This window comes from Nannospalax galili, unplaced genomic scaffold, assembly GCF_000622305.1.
Source record: "Nannospalax galili isolate Female #2095 unplaced genomic scaffold, S.galili_v1.0 scaffold33, whole genome shotgun sequence".
NCBI lineage: Eukaryota > Metazoa > Chordata > Mammalia > Rodentia > Spalacidae > Nannospalax > Nannospalax galili.
Window position 1 is genome coordinate 2,767,216 of NW_008335436.1, and position 17,773 is coordinate 2,784,988.

Sequence of the window (17,773 nt, forward strand, 5' to 3'; positions counted from 1 at the left end):
TTGTTTTAGGAAGATCAGCTCTTCTTCATCTAGCAGCAATCAGTTGCCAATATTCCTTTAGATAAGATTGGGTTCTGCTGTTTATTTTCCCAGTTCTATGCTGGGTTACCGTCTGGGAGTCTCTTGGGCCATCTGGCCACCAACTCAAAGGAAGGTATCTCCTGCCTGGCATTGTTTCTTGTTGTAGATATACACATGGACCCTTAAAGAATTATATTGATCCCTTTAATCTTTGGTTATATTTTCCTTCTGGGTATTTAAGACCATACAGTTGGCCCAGATAAACCAATTTATTTTTATTCTTAAAGTTGTTTGAGGATCTGTTCCTCAGAGGTCACATGGCCTTGGGATGAGCCCTGGCTCCTTTCTTTTACCAGTTCCATCTATGTGAAGATAAGTTAAAGGTCCTACTGTGGTTGGCTTCACTTGGAAGTGTGGAGGAAATGTTTCCTCTGTGTTGACCCTCCTCTTTGTAGACTGGACACTGGTTCAATTCCATCTGGTGGGGTCTCCATGGCCTCCTTCATCAAGAGGACAGGTGATGCATTACAGTTACAGGGTATTTTGAGAGATGCTCATAGTCCCCTGGAGCTTAGTCGAACTAGGAGGGCAAGGAGCAAAAACTGTCCTTTATGTCCCTTTGAGCAAGTTAGTAAAGGCCTCAAAGTACGGCTGTTAGACAGCCAAGAAGATTAGTTCCACCTATGTCTTATAGGGTTTATACTGAGTTCAATATTGTATAACTGTATTAATTCAACCGTGAACCTAAAAATTTACAGCCAATATTGAAAGATTTCCAGATCTTTGCTCTGGAAATTGTTATTGAATATGTTAATGCTATAATGAAATGCTTTTTCTAATCATGTGGTTATTAAATAAATAATTTAAAAAACATAGAAGCATTTGGCATAGCTGAATATACTAAACAACAACTTTCACTTCAGTTTTACAAATAGAGAAAGAAAACAGATCTGTAAATATTAATTGCTTTCTATGAATTCTTGTACCCTGAGTGGTCTTTGCACTTTGGGGCTTTTATCTAATCCCATGACTTAAAAGCTTAGTAGACTCCTCTACCTTCGTGTAACTAGGAAGGCCGATGATTGTATGTGTATGTTTTAGAGAAGTTTTTAAAACCTATGCTTGATTTGAGCTCTCTTTTGTCCAACTACCAATTGATTGGAATGGAATGGAATGGTTTTTAAAATTTATATGACTCACCTTTCTAGCCTAAACCTTAGGAGGAAAGCGATGCAAAATAAGAGCTGATCGTTGATCAAAACATCCTTATTGCTACCTACTGTGTTTGGAAAAGCTCATTTGCACAAAAGCAGAAAGTTGGAAGCATGTTGAAGTCTGTATCTTTCTCCCACACGGTTCACGTAGGAAGTGTTATGAGTGAAACCTGTTAGACAGTGTTTGACGAGAGTGCACATTTTCTCTGGCAGTGCCTCCAAGGTTTCTTCTGTGTAGCCCAACACAATTGTGCTTCTCACTGCTCTGTGCCTTGACAAGGAAGTCATTGCAGGGAAAGCCGATTCCATACTTTTTCCAAGATACATAGTACACCTGCTGTTAATGTAGATAGCCAGTCTCTTTTTATTAATATTATAAGTCAGAAATTTTGAGGGACCACATGATGCAGGAGTTTTTTTTTTATTTTTAATGAAGACTCTTTAGTTGATTTATTGACACTATGCCAAAGTAACTAGTAACAGATTGATTTTGCCCACTGAACTGACTGGATTTCTGGCATCACACGAGGGCATCAGTAGGAGTTCAAGTGCCTCCAGTGGAACGGGATAATTTGGATGGAGAGCACTTGAGCTGTAGTCAGAGTTCAGAAGTGGGGAAAGTGCCCTTCACACATGGAAGAATGGCTGAGATCAATTCTGGTCACAAAGTTAGTGAATAGTTTTTTTCCTGTGGCTTTTTTGTTGTAATTTTTTATTGAATTTTTGTATATTTCATACAGGACATCTCAGTCAATCTTAATCATTTTTATATCCCATCCCCACTGGCACCCTCCTGTAGTCCCCGCCACTGGAATTCATTCTGTCATTTGTGTTAAGGCCTATCATGTCAGGTTAGAGTCCCCAGATGTCCCTCAGTGCAAGTTCATCCACTGGGCTGCAGTCAGCCTATTTAGACTATCTCCAAATAAGAAGATCAGCTCTTCTTCAGCCAGCAGTAATCAGCTGCCAACAATTCTTCAGCTAGGATTGGGGCCTGATGTCCATTTCCACAGTTCTGCGCTGGGGTTTTTGTCTGCTTGAGTTTGTATAGGTCTTGTGCATGCTGACACCATTGCTGTAGGCTCATATGAATAAGGTCTCAGGAGCTTATAGGACTCTATTTCCATATAGTCATATACCTCCTCTCTGGCTCTTACAATCTTTCTGCCCCCTTTTCTGCAGTGGTCGCTGAACTCTGGGTGGGTGGAGTTTAATATAGGAATCTGATCCAAGGATCCACATTCTGATAACTCTTACTCTCTACCCTTTGACCATTTGTGACCTTTTGTTTTCCTGATTCCTCTGTTGCATGAAGGAGCTTCATTCATGAGACCTGAGAGATGCGTTAGTGTCCTCTTTACCCCTTATTCTATGTTCCATGAGCCTTAGGTATAGAGGTTGCATTGTAGATGTGCCATTTAGGCTTAGGCAATTCACAGACAATGTCTGTGTGTGACCAGATGTAAATCTCTACAGTAGTCTCTGCCCATTGCAAAAGATGCATCTTTGATGAGTGATGATTGGGATACTTTTCTGTAAATATAAGGATTCATATTTTTCACATAGTAAGAAATTACATTTTTCTAGGGATGTGAAAGCCTTGGGGTTTTCTCTAAGACCTATGACCTTTCCAGCCATGTGTATTTGGCTTATGTTTATAGTACCTCACATGAGTTTCCTTCTATTGAGTAGTGAGCTTTAAGTCCAATTAGGGAGCTGTTGATTACCCCCCTAGATAAAAGTGCCACTATTGCAACAATCTCATTTGCTGTGCTGGTCATTGATGTGGTTATTAGGCCTGGAAGCTGGGGTTGGACCAATGATTGATGTTCTCTCAGCATCTTGAGTAGTGCTCCCAAGCTATGAGAGTTAGCCTTCAGGGGTATATTTTTTTGAATTTTTGTGCATTTCATATAATAAATCTTAATCATATTTAGACTCCCTCCCCCATTCACACTCCCCTAAATCTCTCCCCCACCAGATTTTATGCATTCTGTCATATATGTCAAGGTCTACTGAGTCAAGTTTGCATACCCAGATGTCCCTTGGTGCAAGATCATCTACTGGAGTCTCTCTAGTCAACCTATCTAGAGTCACTCCCTTGAGGAAGATCAACTTCCCTCACAAGTAGTAATCAGTTGCCAATAGTTTGACTAAGTTTGGGGCCTCCTGACCATTTCCGTATTTCTCTGCTGGGTTTTTGTCTGATTGATTTTGCATGCATTCTTGGCTGTCACCACTGCTGCAAGTTCATATGAACGAGTTCCCAGAGGCCTAGAAGAGTCTGTTTTCTTATGTTCATGTACCAACCTTGCCTCTTACAGTCTTTCCACCCCCTCTTATGCAATGGACTTAAAAATGTTGGTTTATGGATGCTTTTAGATATCTGGTCCATAAGTCTTGAGAAATGCCATTTAATGTACTTTGAAATACTTTCTCTGTGTTTACTCTTCAGATGCAAATACTGTGATCGATCATTCAGCATATCCTCAAACTTGCAGCGACATGTTCGTAATATACACAATAAAGAGAAGCCATTTAAGTGTCACTTGTGTGACAGGTGTTTTGGTCAACAAACCAATCTAGACAGACACCTGAAGAAACATGAGAATGGGAATATGTCTGGTGAGTCAAAGATGGTGGTGTGAGGGAAAGATCACTCATGTTTTATATCGTGAAATATAATTGTGATTTTTTTTGTCCTTCCTCCCATTTTCATACCAAGATCAGATTGTACTGTTCAAGTTCACATCCAGGGCCCTTGAGCTTTTAGAACTATGTGATTGAAGCAGGCATTGATGCCATGTGTGACTCTGTGGCCTTATTTAGGTTGCACTTCCATTCAGCTGGATTTGTCTCATTAGGCAATCTCAAGCAAAGGTAACCATGGCTCAGTCACTGCAGACTCAGAGGAATCAAGATTTCCTGAATTCAAGGGAGTGTGCTTTCCATCTATCCACACAGAATGTGTCTTCTAAGTATTACCAAATTTCTGACTGTGAATCTAGAAACCATACTTGCTTTTCCTGAAGGCCTGCTGTTCAGAGAACTTCTCAAGAATCACTTTCATTTAAGACTAGGGATGGAAGACTGTCGCCATGGTTAGAGCAACATACAAATGGTAGAGCAGCTGATTTTTGTCACAAATTCTAATCTAAAATCAAAAGTAACTGGAAAAACACCCTAGCTGTCCCTGATGTCTAAGTTGCCTGCATGAATTTAGAAGAGATTATAGATCTTCTCTCTGACTTTTTAAGTTGGATAATCAGTAAATAACTAGTATCTGTCTGCTGCCTTTATGTACAGAACCAGCCTGTGAAATTTTTTGAAGATTCAAGGAACTGAGTTAGGAGAAGAAAGTAGGGAATTCTGGAAATGATGTTTTCAGAAAAGGAAGAAATAAATGAGTTTTATAGGCAAATCGTTATTTCCTGAGTAAATTGTTTTATTAGTCTTTAGCCACTGTAAGGAACATTGTGAATGTTCTTGAATGGTAGCAAAATATAACTATCTTCCTGAAAGTAAAAAAAAATCCTAATAATGATGGCTTTAAAGTATTAGATTTTAGGCTCAAAAGTCTAACTCGATGCACAAAACAGGCCAAATATGCTTTGTGTGTCTTCTTGCATACGATTGTAAATTCCTAGCCAGTGATAGTTCATGAAAAGTAGAACGTTAAAAATGTAACTCGTTTCGATGGTAATGTTAGCACCTCTACTAATTAACATGACATAAAATTCCATGCTTCCTCCTCAAATATAATACATTTTAAAAAATTTGTTGATTTTTTTTGGGGGTGTGTATGTGTATCATACAGAACATCCCAAACCATGTTGTTCAACTATACACACACTTCCCAGGTGGCACCCTCCCATAGCCTCCCTCCCTGCACTAGAGCCCTTATACTCTGTCATCACTGCTCCTGTCCGCTGTATTGTCGACACCCTCAGGCATTCCCCACTACTTGTCCATCTGGTGAATCTAGTCAGCTTATCTAGAGGTCTTTGTTTTAGGAAGGTCAGCTGTTCCTCATCTAGCAGCAATCCGTTTAGAGATGCATGCACCAACATCTCAGTGTTAGTAGCAAAAACAATGAGTCTTTCAGCAAGGAACAATGTATTCTCAAATGAAATGGAGATCTTTTTTAAAGGTTAAAAACTCATTTAATTTTATGTCTTACAGGGCTTATACTGAGTTCAATATTGTATAACTGTATTAATTCAACTGTGAACCTAGAAACTTACAGGCACTTGTGAAAGAGATGTACTCTTGCTCTGGAGTGTGTTACTGAATATGTTAAAGCTGTAATGAAATGCTTCTTCTAATCATGTAGTTATTAAAAATTAAAAATAATGATAAAAAATGTAACTTGTTGGGGGCTAAGGATGTTGCTTCGTCTTATAGTACTTGCTTGGCAAGCATTGGACCCTGGGTTCAATTCCCAACATTGAAAAAATACTTGTCAAAATTGAATGCTTATCTTTTAATCAGATTATCATGTTTAAGCTAAGGGAAAAGTACTAACCACTTGTTTTCATCATATGGAGATTTATGATGAACTACTAAATTGTAAATACATTGTGGGGAAAGATAAATGGCATGAAGCCAGTGTTGATGTAAGGCTTGACCACATGTAAGGTACTTACAGTAGTGCCAATTTATGTAAACCCACACAGCAGTCCTGAGAAACAGGCATCATGATTCTAATTTTGTAAGGAAGCTGAGATCATCCTCTAATGGGCAGGTACACTTATTGTCTTCTTCAGGCTCCACCAGCATTTGGGCTGGTTCTGAGTCTGTTCACAGCTTAGCACAACAGATCAGGATGCAAAATATTCAACATGGTTTCAACCTTTACTTTGTTGCATACCTTTGCACAGCAATGATAAAGGTTTTAATTGGTGAGTCTCTTATGGGAGAATATAAATATATATGTAGGTATATATATTATTTATATATGTTAAATATGGGCTCTATATATTTATGCTTTCTATAATTTATTACATATCCCTTCATTATATGAATAAAAATAGTCCCATATTCCAGAAAGATAAGGTAAAATTACTGAGAGAAACAGCTACCTTGGTAGATTATAATTCTTGTTATTAGTGGTTCAGAATACTACCAAGGGCCTTTTGTGGGTGTGCATATTACTGTAAGTTGGAAGGTACTAACCTCCTGTAGTTTTTAGTATCTATATTGAAAAGGGCATGGTTTAAGAAACAGTGCTGCTCAGATTCATAAGGAACAAAGTTCTAAACAAGTTTCCAGGTAAAAAGTAATCTTGATCTCAAAGGCTTTGTCTTCTCAGGTACAGCAACATCATCGCCTCATTCTGAGCTAGAAAGCACAGGTGCAATCCTGGATGACAAAGAAGATGCTTACTTTACAGAGATCCGAAATTTCATTGGAAACAGCAACCATGGTAGCCAATCTCCTAGGAACATGGATGAGAGGTAAGCCCAGTTTGTAGTTTTAAAACTCTGGGTCGTTGTAAATGAATATATATGCTTTACATAAATTTGCTGTGCTCACTTATATAGCACAACATTATTCCTGGCACCAGTGGCTGAGATTCATTTAATGTATAGCAAATAGATACATAATATTTTATCCATGGCAGGTAATTTTTTTCTTTATCCTATGTCTGTGTATGTGGTACGTATACATGTGTTTGTTGTCTGTGGCGGCTCATGTACATGGGTGCATGTACTGTAGAGGCCCAAGATTGATGTCAGAAATCTTCTTCAACCTCCTTCTTTGAGATAGGCTCTCTCATTCAATGCAGAGCTCACTGATACAGCTAGTTTTGCTAGGCAGCTTGCTCTGGCCTTTGTCTTGGCCTTCTGAGGCTGGCATTCTAAATGAGCCACCATATCTATGCAGGGTTTACCTGGGCTTTGGGGAGCCCAACTCTGCTCTTCTTGTTTGGGCAGCAAGTATTTACTTCCTTCTCCGAAACTCTGTTCATTTAAATGAGCATTTCACAGTGTCTTTGTGAGAAACCATTTGCAACTTTATCAGCAAAGGCATGAACACATCAAAAGTTACTGGCTTGCCAGAAGCCACATAATTAATTGATGAGCTTCAACCTGGGCTATTTGGGTTTGAAACCCATTTTACTACCATGAAATTCTCTTTCTCTTGACAGCTAAATAAAATGTTTTGTCAACATTTCAAAAGCAGGATGGAAACCAACTACAAAGATTCAACTGAATCACTGGCCATTAGTGGTTACTACTGTATATATGTATTAACAGACAATCCATGACTCATTTCTTTTGTGTCTCTCTCTCTGCCTTTGCCATCGGTCTATATATTTATATATCAGTATGTATTTGCATGTGAAACATACACTGAGTAGTTCAATATGTTTTACATAGAAGCTATTTGAGAACCTTTCAATTAAGCTGCTTACTCCCCATGTCCTCTCAAATAGACTGGTAAATTTGCTTCAGTGGACTTGGCTGTTCTTTTGAGCGAGCTGGTGTTATCATCAGCATCAAGTTTAATATTAAGAGAGATGCCAATGTTATTGATAATCCCTCAGGCTCACTTTGCATTTAACCTTGTCTGTGAAGCTATTGAAATATTATTTTACCTAAAGTTTTTTAAAATCTCTGTTTTCTTATCTTTATTACTAATATCTGGTATTGAGAATTATACTTCTCTGAACAGACCTATTCTGTGACTCAAATCAGAGGAACTGCATTGTGTATTTTAAAGTAACATGAATTTAGTTATTGAAGATTCCGTTACTTCTAACTAAAGAAGTGCTATTGGGTTACTGTCCTGTTTCTGATGCTGGTAAAAGCCAAGCTAATTATCTTAGATAGTTCTCCATGAAAGCATGCTTCAAATAATATTAACATGTTAATCAAAATAACAAGAAAGTATGACCACTCTTATTCTTAATTTTATATAAGCATAGCTAAGGAAAAGGGGAAAGAAAGATCCTTTTAGGCATCTCAGAAGTTGCAAGACCTGGAACATTGCACAGTTTAATGTATCTTTCCCTCTGTGTGCATCTTTGTGTGCATGGTTTGCCTGTGTATATCTGTGTGTGAGAAAGATGAGACCATTGCTCAGAAGTACAAAATGGAGCAGGTAACACACACTGTATTATATGCATTACAGTTTGATAACATTTATATAATACAAGTAAGGACTATTGAAAAAAGACAACATTTTGGTTCCTGAGAAGTCTATTCAAATTTTACAGCTCTCACTTGGAGATTTGTGAGTCTGCATAGCTACAACATCTGGCTTCAACATGTCTAAACACAAGGAAGAAGGTTGAGTTGCCTAACTTTCCCCACTCTACACCTATCAGGCTACTTCTGATGAATAATTTACTCCTATAAATTACCACATTTGAAAGCAAAATTAACAAATAGATTTTCTTAATTATGTTGGCTTTTGTTGCTTTTGGTTTTCATCCACGAACTCTTTTGTTCTTTTACTTTCATTTCAAAAAAATAACAGTTTTAGTCCATTCAAACTCACGAGTTGGCAGTGTATCTGGAAACTAATAATTTATGTCTGTGAAAAATATGTTTTCATTATTCTTTGATAAAAGAAGTCAAGAAATTGGTTGTGTAAAATGTTCAATAATGACGTTAGTTTTTCTGGTCAAATGCATTTTTACTATGTGCCTCTGTCATAGCCAGGATTGTATTCATTTTATTCTGGGAAATCTAAATATTACGTTCTATGCATTTTTATGTGTGACACTGTCGGGGATGCATGACCAATAGCTGATCTTCCATGATCTGAAAAGTAGTAATTACCTGTGGAAGTGTACATGATAGAAAGTATGATTTACATTTCTCTGGGTTTCTGAACCCATACTAGATGAAGAAACTTGGTAAAATGGGTGGATTAACAACTGCCTAGGAATCAGGACACCCGGATCCCTACAATATTGCAGTTGCTAACACACTTTCTGAATTTGGTAAACTTCTCTGGTCATAGATCTTTAAAGAGAAATGGCCCCAAAAGATGTTCTCTGGTTGAAAGCATTCATAATTATACTATGTGTAACTCAATTTTTAAATCATATAGTACAGCTTAAATCCAAATTATGCTTATGCTGATTATCATTTGAAAGCCTCAGAGGTTTTTTCCTATCTTCATAAATGGAATTCTTATGTAATTAATGTCTAGTTTTATAATTATTCCTGAATCATTTTTTGCAATTCCTGCATATGTAAAAAAATATACTAGAAAATACATCTGTTGTTTTTATGACACAGGATCTTCCAGTCAGGCTGGCCTCACCTGCCTTTGCCTCCTGTGTGCTGGGATTAAAGGCCTGTGCCACCATACCCAGCCTCACTGGGCTGGACCATGTTATATAGACTAGGCAAACCTCAAACTCACAGAGATCCAACTGCCTCTGCATCACTAGTGCTGGGGTTGAAGGTATGCACCACCAGCAACAGAGGACTTTTTAAAATGAAATATTCTTTTACATTATTGGGTTTGCTTGCTAAGTAAAATTCAAAAGACATTAGTACAACTGATTTCTAGTTCATTTGCCATCTCAGTGTTTTCCTGGGAAACAAAGAACTCTTTTATCTTTAAACTATTAAGGATCATTTAGAAATAGTCCAGATAAGTGCCTTTTCAGTCACATGTAAGCTCGGGAAGGGTATCCCAATGGAGCCATCACCACTCTCACCTAGAAACAGTCCATGCCAACTGGCCTTGACAGCTGCATTCCCATTTCTTTGAATTCTTAGTTCACTTTGTGTGTATGAGTTGAAGTTCTTGTCAGCATTGCTCAGGGAGATAAGTTTTCCAGAAATCAATGATTTTAAATGGTGAGTAGTTAAATGGTAATTAGGTACTTTGTACAGAGAAAACATTTGTGTGCTTTTACATCACATATAACAATAACAATATCATTTATCAGTCACGATAAGAAGTCAGAGTCTCAGACTGTTTTTTCAGTTCTGCCAGAGGCTCCATTTTCAGTCTGAGCAATCATCCAATTATTTTTTTTCTTTGTTGCTTCTTTGCAAAATTGCATTATTTTCCCAAGGTTGCTCTAAAGCACACAGAATACAAATTTCCTTTGTAAGTGTTGAATATATAAGCTATTGTCAGGGAGATGATAAGAAAACTAACTGCGTGTTTAAAAATTAAACCAATGATTGAACCTTTTATTCTTCTGCTTTTGAAAGAATGAATGGCAGTCACTTTAAAGATGAAAAGGCTCTGGTGACCAGCCAAAATTCAGATTTACTGGATGATGAGGAAGCAGAAGACGAGGTGTTATTAGATGAGGATGATGAAGACAATGATGTGCCAGGAAAACCCAGAAAGGAGCCAGGGACAAGTAATTTAGATGAAGGCATTCCTGAGGACGACTATGAAGAAGCCGGTGCCTTGGAGATGAGTTGTAAGACATCCCCGGTAAGGTGAGTACTTCGTGACTTCACAAGCTGTGCATCAGTAGAACTATGCATGGTGAAATTCCACCTGCTCTGATCTATTAGAACAACCTGTTAGGTGATGAGCAGTATTTGTGAGTTAAATTTGAACTGGGAAAGCATACACTGTGCATCGATTTCACACAGTAGAAAATCAGATGGCCAGGAACACGATCCACCAGCATGTAGAATACGTTAGTGTTTCTGAAACTCTGGTGACCCTGAGACAGAGAGGATAAGTGGAGGTGACACAGGTCAGTGACCACTTAATTTTTAATTCTGCTTATAAAGGAAAGGAAAACAGAGATTTTAATATAATCTAATCCATTCAGTGATCTACTGTGATCATCACTCAAATGTTTTTAAGATGAATTTCATAGATGATAGATTTTAAATGGAAAAATTAGCAAGGAAGTTAAAATTAATGGGAATATTATATTTTTGTGATAGGCTATCTTGACTGAATGCTTTTGTAAGTAACTTCACTTAAAGTTTTAAGTGTATGACTTCTGTACCCATGTGTTGCTGACTTAACGTCATTTTTCCTCAAATATATGCTTGGCTTGAGCCATTAAAAGTTGAAATATTAAAAGTAATATATTTCAAGATGTGACATTTGTAAATCTTTTGCAGAAACTAGCAATTAGTGCATGCCTCTTTACACAACAAATACAGTGTGCAGTTTAACAGCTGTTTAGATTCAAATGAAAGTGCTTTGATGAGACAAAAAACAAAGTGTAAAAGAAAAACAACATTTTTGTGCTTTCCTATTGGTTCATTTTAGGTATAAAGAGGAAGATTACACATCGGGACTGTCTGCTCTGGATCACATAAGGCATTTCACAGATAGCCTCAAAGTGAGGAAAACGGAAGATGCTCAGTACACTGAAGCTGAGCTGCCTTCTTTTAGCTCTTCCCATGTGCCAGAGGAACTTAAACAGCCCTTACACAGAAAGTCTAAATCGCAGGTACATATTTTGCTGCAGCATAGCATTATGGGGACATTGTGCATGCAAGCGTACATTTCTTTGGTTTACAAAATGCAGGTATTGTCACTTTGCAATAATCTGGAATCCACGCAGATGTGGATACTTTCTCCACAGTGTTCCTGTTTTTGTTCTGTAGATGACCAAACTCCAAAGTTAAGCAATGCAGCCAATTAACTTGGAAAGCTGCATTCTGTATAGAAACCTCTGTGACAAGCCTAACATTGCTTTGCATTTCCCCAAATTTGTTTTGCACTTTTTAAACTTCTGTATAGATAGTCCACAAGATTTATTTTCAAATACTCAGGCTACCTCAGAATGATTTTCTGATTTTTTGAATCTTTAACAGTTATTAACACAGAAGTTTTTTGGGGATATTTTTCCTTTACTGTATCTAGTGAATTTTTATGCACAATTAATCAGGAATCCATCAGATTATAAGGGTTAGGAATAAATTGAAGATTGGGAATGAAATGAGCTGCCAAAGATCTGTACCACCAGCTCAGTGACAAGATCTTGAAATAAAGCCTATCAGTTTTTACTGAGAGAATAAACGGTCATCAGATTCATGTGACTCCATATAATCTATCAGCACCATGGCCATTGAAAATGACTCAAATTAATGATTCATATACATCAATTAAAAGAGCATCAGTTATTTTGTAAAGGCCTAAAAGAGTATTTTCTTTTTGATATATGTACTCAACTGATTGATCATTTAGGCCAATTTAAAAACCAGTAAGAAACTTCATATTATGGTCTTTCTTGATCTCATTAGTTTGTTTCATCCATTCTGAACATTTTGTAAGTGGTCTGAGATTTTAAACAATGGGACCACATTAGCATATACATTTAGAAATGATTTCCTATTTGACTGAGATGTTTTGGGCTGGTCATAATAGCCGATGTGTTGGTATCTCAACTAAGGTGTGAGACACTTTAGATCAGTAGGATAACAAAAATCTTTTGCTATCTTTCAATAAAATCTAAGAGATTATACATGGCAATAGATAAAACTAATTTTCTTTCTGAATTGAATAAAGGCATAAGCCTTGATACATGGCTTCTACTGTATAGGTCAAGCTGACATCATGTAATGACAATGGATGGGTACCCTTTCTTCATTGTCAGAGACAGTGGGGAAACATCTCCATTCTATGAATTACTACGGCTAAAGATGAACTTTTGACTTTTATTATTAGAATTAAAGCAACCAGAGTAAACATCTCATTTCCCTTAAATCTATCTGTAAGAAGTGGTTACTGTTTTCAATCTCTTTTTTTCTCACTGTTTTTTCCTAGCTGATCAGAGATCCCTGCTGTTTGCATGTTTTATTTTTAAGATTTCTGTTAGTTATTTCATCTCAAATATTATATGATCCACAATGCCTAGAAATTTCAGAAACTTAGGTGTTAAAGGAAGCCAAAAGGCCTGGGAATAGTGAGATGGTAGCCATGCGCCTGCCTATCTCAGCACCAGTATTTAGAGAAGTTCCTGCCTGGCTGGGCTAGCAATGCACATCACAACAAATACTGGAATTTTAAAACAGTAACTCATATTTTTTGCTTCTATGTAATATGTATATATATGCATGTTCAAGAATACATTTATATATTATTTATAATAATGCACATAAGTGTATTCTCAAACATACATACATATATATGTACATATATAGATATATATGGATGGATAGATAACAGTTTGCAAATGTGGAGGCTTTTGTGCAAATTGATTTTATGTACTCCATTCATTCACTTTGCTTTTTCATTCATTTTGTGGTTTATCAGCTATCACTGATGTACTGAGGTACCGGGCACTCACTGATCCCTGTGTTTCAGCTGCCTTCTGATTACCAAAGGACCCCATACTATCCCTCTGTCATTGTTTTATAATCTGAAGTTTCAAGTACTTTACTCAAACATTTATATATTAACTCTAATTTTCATGGTGATTGAATCCAAAATCATTGACCAGTAAAATAGTGGCTTTTCTTTACCATGGAATTATCATCATCATCATCATCATCATCATCATCATCATCGTCATCATTATTATTGGAAAAAAACAATTCTGCAAAAACTAATTTCCTAGTAGGTATTATTTTCATGAAGCACACTGAGGTGAACAGTTTAGGTAGTATCTATGATTCCTCTTCAACCCCTGAAGACAAGTGCTATTGTTATTATTACTATTGTGTATGAGTGTATTGCCTGCATGTATGTGAGTACACCCGTGCTACACAGGTGCAGTGCCGTGGAGGTCAGAAGAGGGTGTCGGATTCCCCTGGGACTACTGGAGTTAAGGATGGTTCGTAGCCACCATGTGGGTGCTGGGAATCGAACCCGGGTCCTCTGCAAGAGCAGTGAATGCTCTTAACCACTGAGCCACCTCTCCAGTCCCAAGTGCTATTATTTTTTAAGTGCATCTTCATTTTGTATGAGGAAACTAAAACTCAGGAGATAAGATGACTTCCCCAAAGTCACTGCAAAGGACCAGAACTCTGTATTACTTGTTTTTGATTCTCTGGGACCTACCAGTACCTAGTACAGAGTTCATGCTTAAAAATATATGTTGAATGGACACTAAAATTTTTGTGCAGACCCAGAAGGCAAATTGCATATCTAAAAATCAAATGGAGGATCGGGGAGATGACTTGGTCGCTGAAGGGTTTGCTGTGTATGTATGAGGACCTGAGTTTGAACTCCAGAACCCATGCAGTATAAAGCAAAGTATGGTGATACACACTTGTAATCCCAGCACTGGGGAACAGAGACAGGCGGATCCCTGGAGCTCAGTGGCCAGCAAGCCTAGTGTGCTTGGTGAGTTCCAGGCCAGTGAGAGACCTTGTCTTAAAAAATGAGGTTCATGTGCCTGAAGAACAATATCCAATATTGTCCTCCGGCCTCTACACACATGTACCCCTTCCCAGTGTGCGTACACACACGTACATGTGCACGCACACATGAACAGAGAAGCCAAATGTGTATATATTGAAGCTAAATGTATATATTGAAGCTAAATGTATATATTGAGAGCAGTGACCCAGCAAATCAAAATCAGCGTGTAAGGGCAGATTTTCTAACCAAATGCCACTGTGAAGGAAGAAACCACAGGCTGGCCACATGTCTCAGCACGACTCCTTGAGATGAAATTTTCTGAACAACAGAGGCATTTCTCTTTGTTTATAGACACTGGAATGTCTTTGGCAGGACTTTAATGATTCCACTTCAACAGCATTTGTCAAGCAAGTTTAGCAATGGATGAGACCAACAATAGCCAGTCAACAGTGAAAAGTTCATTCACAAGTCAAGACCAAACATTTCATTTGAATATTTGACTTGGCACAGGGTAGGGGCTCTCTGAAGAGTTATTTCGAGTTTGGCATAATCACAGGGAAGAGAGGACCCTCCTGACTGCGCACCTCTGCACCCTCCCACTCAGCTGACTCTGGAGCATGCGTGACTGAGGACATTGTAGGGTCTCACCCTTTGTTTCATTTCTTGATTGAACAGATTAGATCTGTCTCACTATCAAGGCTGTTGGGTGTCTGCAGTGGGTATATGAAGTACAATGGAAACTAAAGAGAGGACACTGGATTCAAAGTTGGGCAGAAATTGGTCTTAGTTTTGTCTAGTTGTGACCTTGGGGTGATTACTTTACCTTCTGGGGTCTCAGTTACAAACTGCAAGAGTCAGACCATCTCTTCCAAGATCATAGCTCCTTAGAGCTGGTCTTTACCCCTTGGGCATTTGCAGTTGCACTTATAACCATGCAACACTGTTTTGGTGAATTGAACACATATAAAATAGATGAATTCACTCATGCTAAAGCTTGGGGGATAGCTCATGGTACTCAATGGAAACATTTAGTATTTTAGGTCAGATGATAAATATTTTTTGCTTTTTTGATGTTTTCCAGAAATTTGTGGCACCTAGGCCCTGAAAGTGAATACCAACCCCATGTCATTTTAATAAAAAAATTATATGCACTTTCTATCAATGTGCCATGAAGGATGTTTCTACTCAAGGTCTCATGTCTTTCCAACATTCATTGACTATAGTCTTCCAATTAAAATTGCTTTCTTTTCAAATGCAATTTACTGAAATTCTTCTTTTCACCCCAGGCATATGCTATGATGTTGTCACTGTCTGACAAGGATTCCCTCCATTCCACATCCCACAGTTCCTCCAATGTGTGGCACAGCATGGCAAGGGCTGCAGCGGAATCCAGCGCCATCCAGTCCATAAGCCATGTATGACATTATCAAGGTTGACCAGAGTGGGACCAAGTCCAATGATAGCATGGCTCTTTCATACAGGACTATTTACAAGACTGCTGAGCAGAATGCCTTATAAACCTGAAGGGTCACTCATTTAAAGTCTGGTGACCTTAAACTGAATGATTAAAGAAAAAGAAAGAAAAAAGGAAGCTATTTATTCTCGATATTTTGTTTTGCACAGCAAAGGCAGCTGCTGACTTCTGGAGGATCAATTTAACCAAAATGATTCAAGGAAAATGAAAACCTCACTGGGGGAGGGTATCTTCCAGCTCACCCTGCCCTAGGGTGTGGGTGGGTGAAAGGGGCAGTTGAGATGGCAGCATTGATATGAACACTCCATAGAACCGATGTGACTGGGAACAGTTGCTTTTAATTACAGATTTGAGTTTTTTTCCTTTGTTAAAGTTTTATGTAATTTAACCCTTTGAAGACGGAAGTAGTTGGAGGAAATGCACAATTATAGCGTGATAGCAGGAGTACTTGTTCCCTTTACCTTTTGCCTTCTTAAGTACATTGTTTAAAACTAGGGAAAAAAGGGTATGTGTATATTGTAAACTATGGATGCTCATGCTCAGAGAGGTTAAGTCAGTGAAGTAACCTGTTCATCACCAGTACCGCTGTACCACTAATACAATGTTTGCCAAATCCTTGTAATAACATCTTAATTTTAGACAATCATGTCACTGTTTTTTAATGTTTAAATTTTTTGTGTGTTGTGTGTATCATGTATTTATTTGTTGGCAAACTATTGTTTGTTGATTAAAAACAGCACTGTTCCTGTTGGCCACTATTTTATGATGTCTAAGGCACACCCCTTTCTGAATTTTAAGGACCAAGGTGACCTGACCTGTGTATGGGAGTGCCCAATGGTGTTTGGCTTTTCTTAACATTCCTTCTTTTTCATTGTTGTTGTTTGTTGTTTTGTTTTCCTTTTTTAATGAACTAAATACGAATAGATGCAACTTAGTTTTTGTAATACTGAAATTGATTCAATTGTATAAACGATTATAATTTCTTCATGAAAGCATGATTCTTCTGATTAAAAACTGTCCCCCATATTTTATGCTGGTCGTCTGCAAGCTTGTGCGATGATGTTCTGTTCATGTTAATCCTATTTGTAAAATGAAGTGTTCCCAACTTCTGTTTAAAAGAGAGAAGTAAATAGCAGACTGTCTTCAGTTATTTTGCCCTTTATTGAGGAACCAGATTTGTTTTCTTTTTGTTTGTAATCTCATTTTGAAATAATCAGTAAGTTGAGGTACTTTCTTCCAATGCTTTGTACAATATAAACTGTTATGCCTTTCAGTGCATTACTGTGGGAGGAGCAACTAAAAAAAATAAAGACTTCCAAAAATGATGACTCCCCTGTGTGATGTTTTCCTTTCTCATGCAATTTTAGTTCCCTCTGGGATCCAAATGATTTAAAGATATGATGTTTGAGACCCTGATGCCCTAATAGATTCATGGAATGTAAGCGTGCTTATCTGGTTTTCGAGATGACACAGTGATAGGCCTTAGCCAGCAATGAGTTCTGCTCCTTGTGGTGAACTTCCTGCATGTGGTACAAAGTCAAGATCCACAGGACCCACTTCCCAGCCCAGGGGTCACTCTGTGTCCACAGCACTCATTGTCATTGGGTCAGTGACCAGCCTACAGCTCTAAGCAATGTTTGTTACAGGGAACTTTATGCTGTTTCTAGCTCTGTCTCTCTGTTTCTCTCCCTGTTTCTCTCTGTCTCTCTGTCTCTCTGTCTCTATCTCTGTCTCTCTCTGTCTCTGTCTCTGTCTGTCTCTGTCTGTCTGTCTCTGTCTCTGTCTCTCTCTCTCCTCTCTC

General features: G+C 38.0%; 1 protein-coding gene across 5 annotated transcripts in view; it reads left to right on the plus strand.

Annotated features, from left to right (window-relative positions):
* The window catches only part of LOC103731713 (histone-lysine N-methyltransferase MECOM), a 68,738-nt gene extending 51,438 nt beyond the window's left edge, over positions 1–17,300 (plus strand). For all 5 annotated transcript variants that reach the window (XM_017797399.2, XM_017797401.2, XM_017797400.2 and 2 more), the window contains 5 exons: positions 3,691–3,860; positions 6,547–6,691; positions 10,424–10,660; positions 11,457–11,640; positions 15,785–17,300. In XM_017797399.2, the coding sequence (XP_017652888.1) occupies positions 3,691–3,860; positions 6,547–6,691; positions 10,424–10,660; positions 11,457–11,640; positions 15,785–15,919 (871 nt within the window). In that variant the 3' untranslated portion in view covers positions 15,920–17,300. The remainder of the gene's footprint in view (positions 1–3,690; positions 3,861–6,546; positions 6,692–10,423; positions 10,661–11,456; positions 11,641–15,784) is intronic.
* Positions 17,301–17,773: the final 473 nt, after the last annotated feature.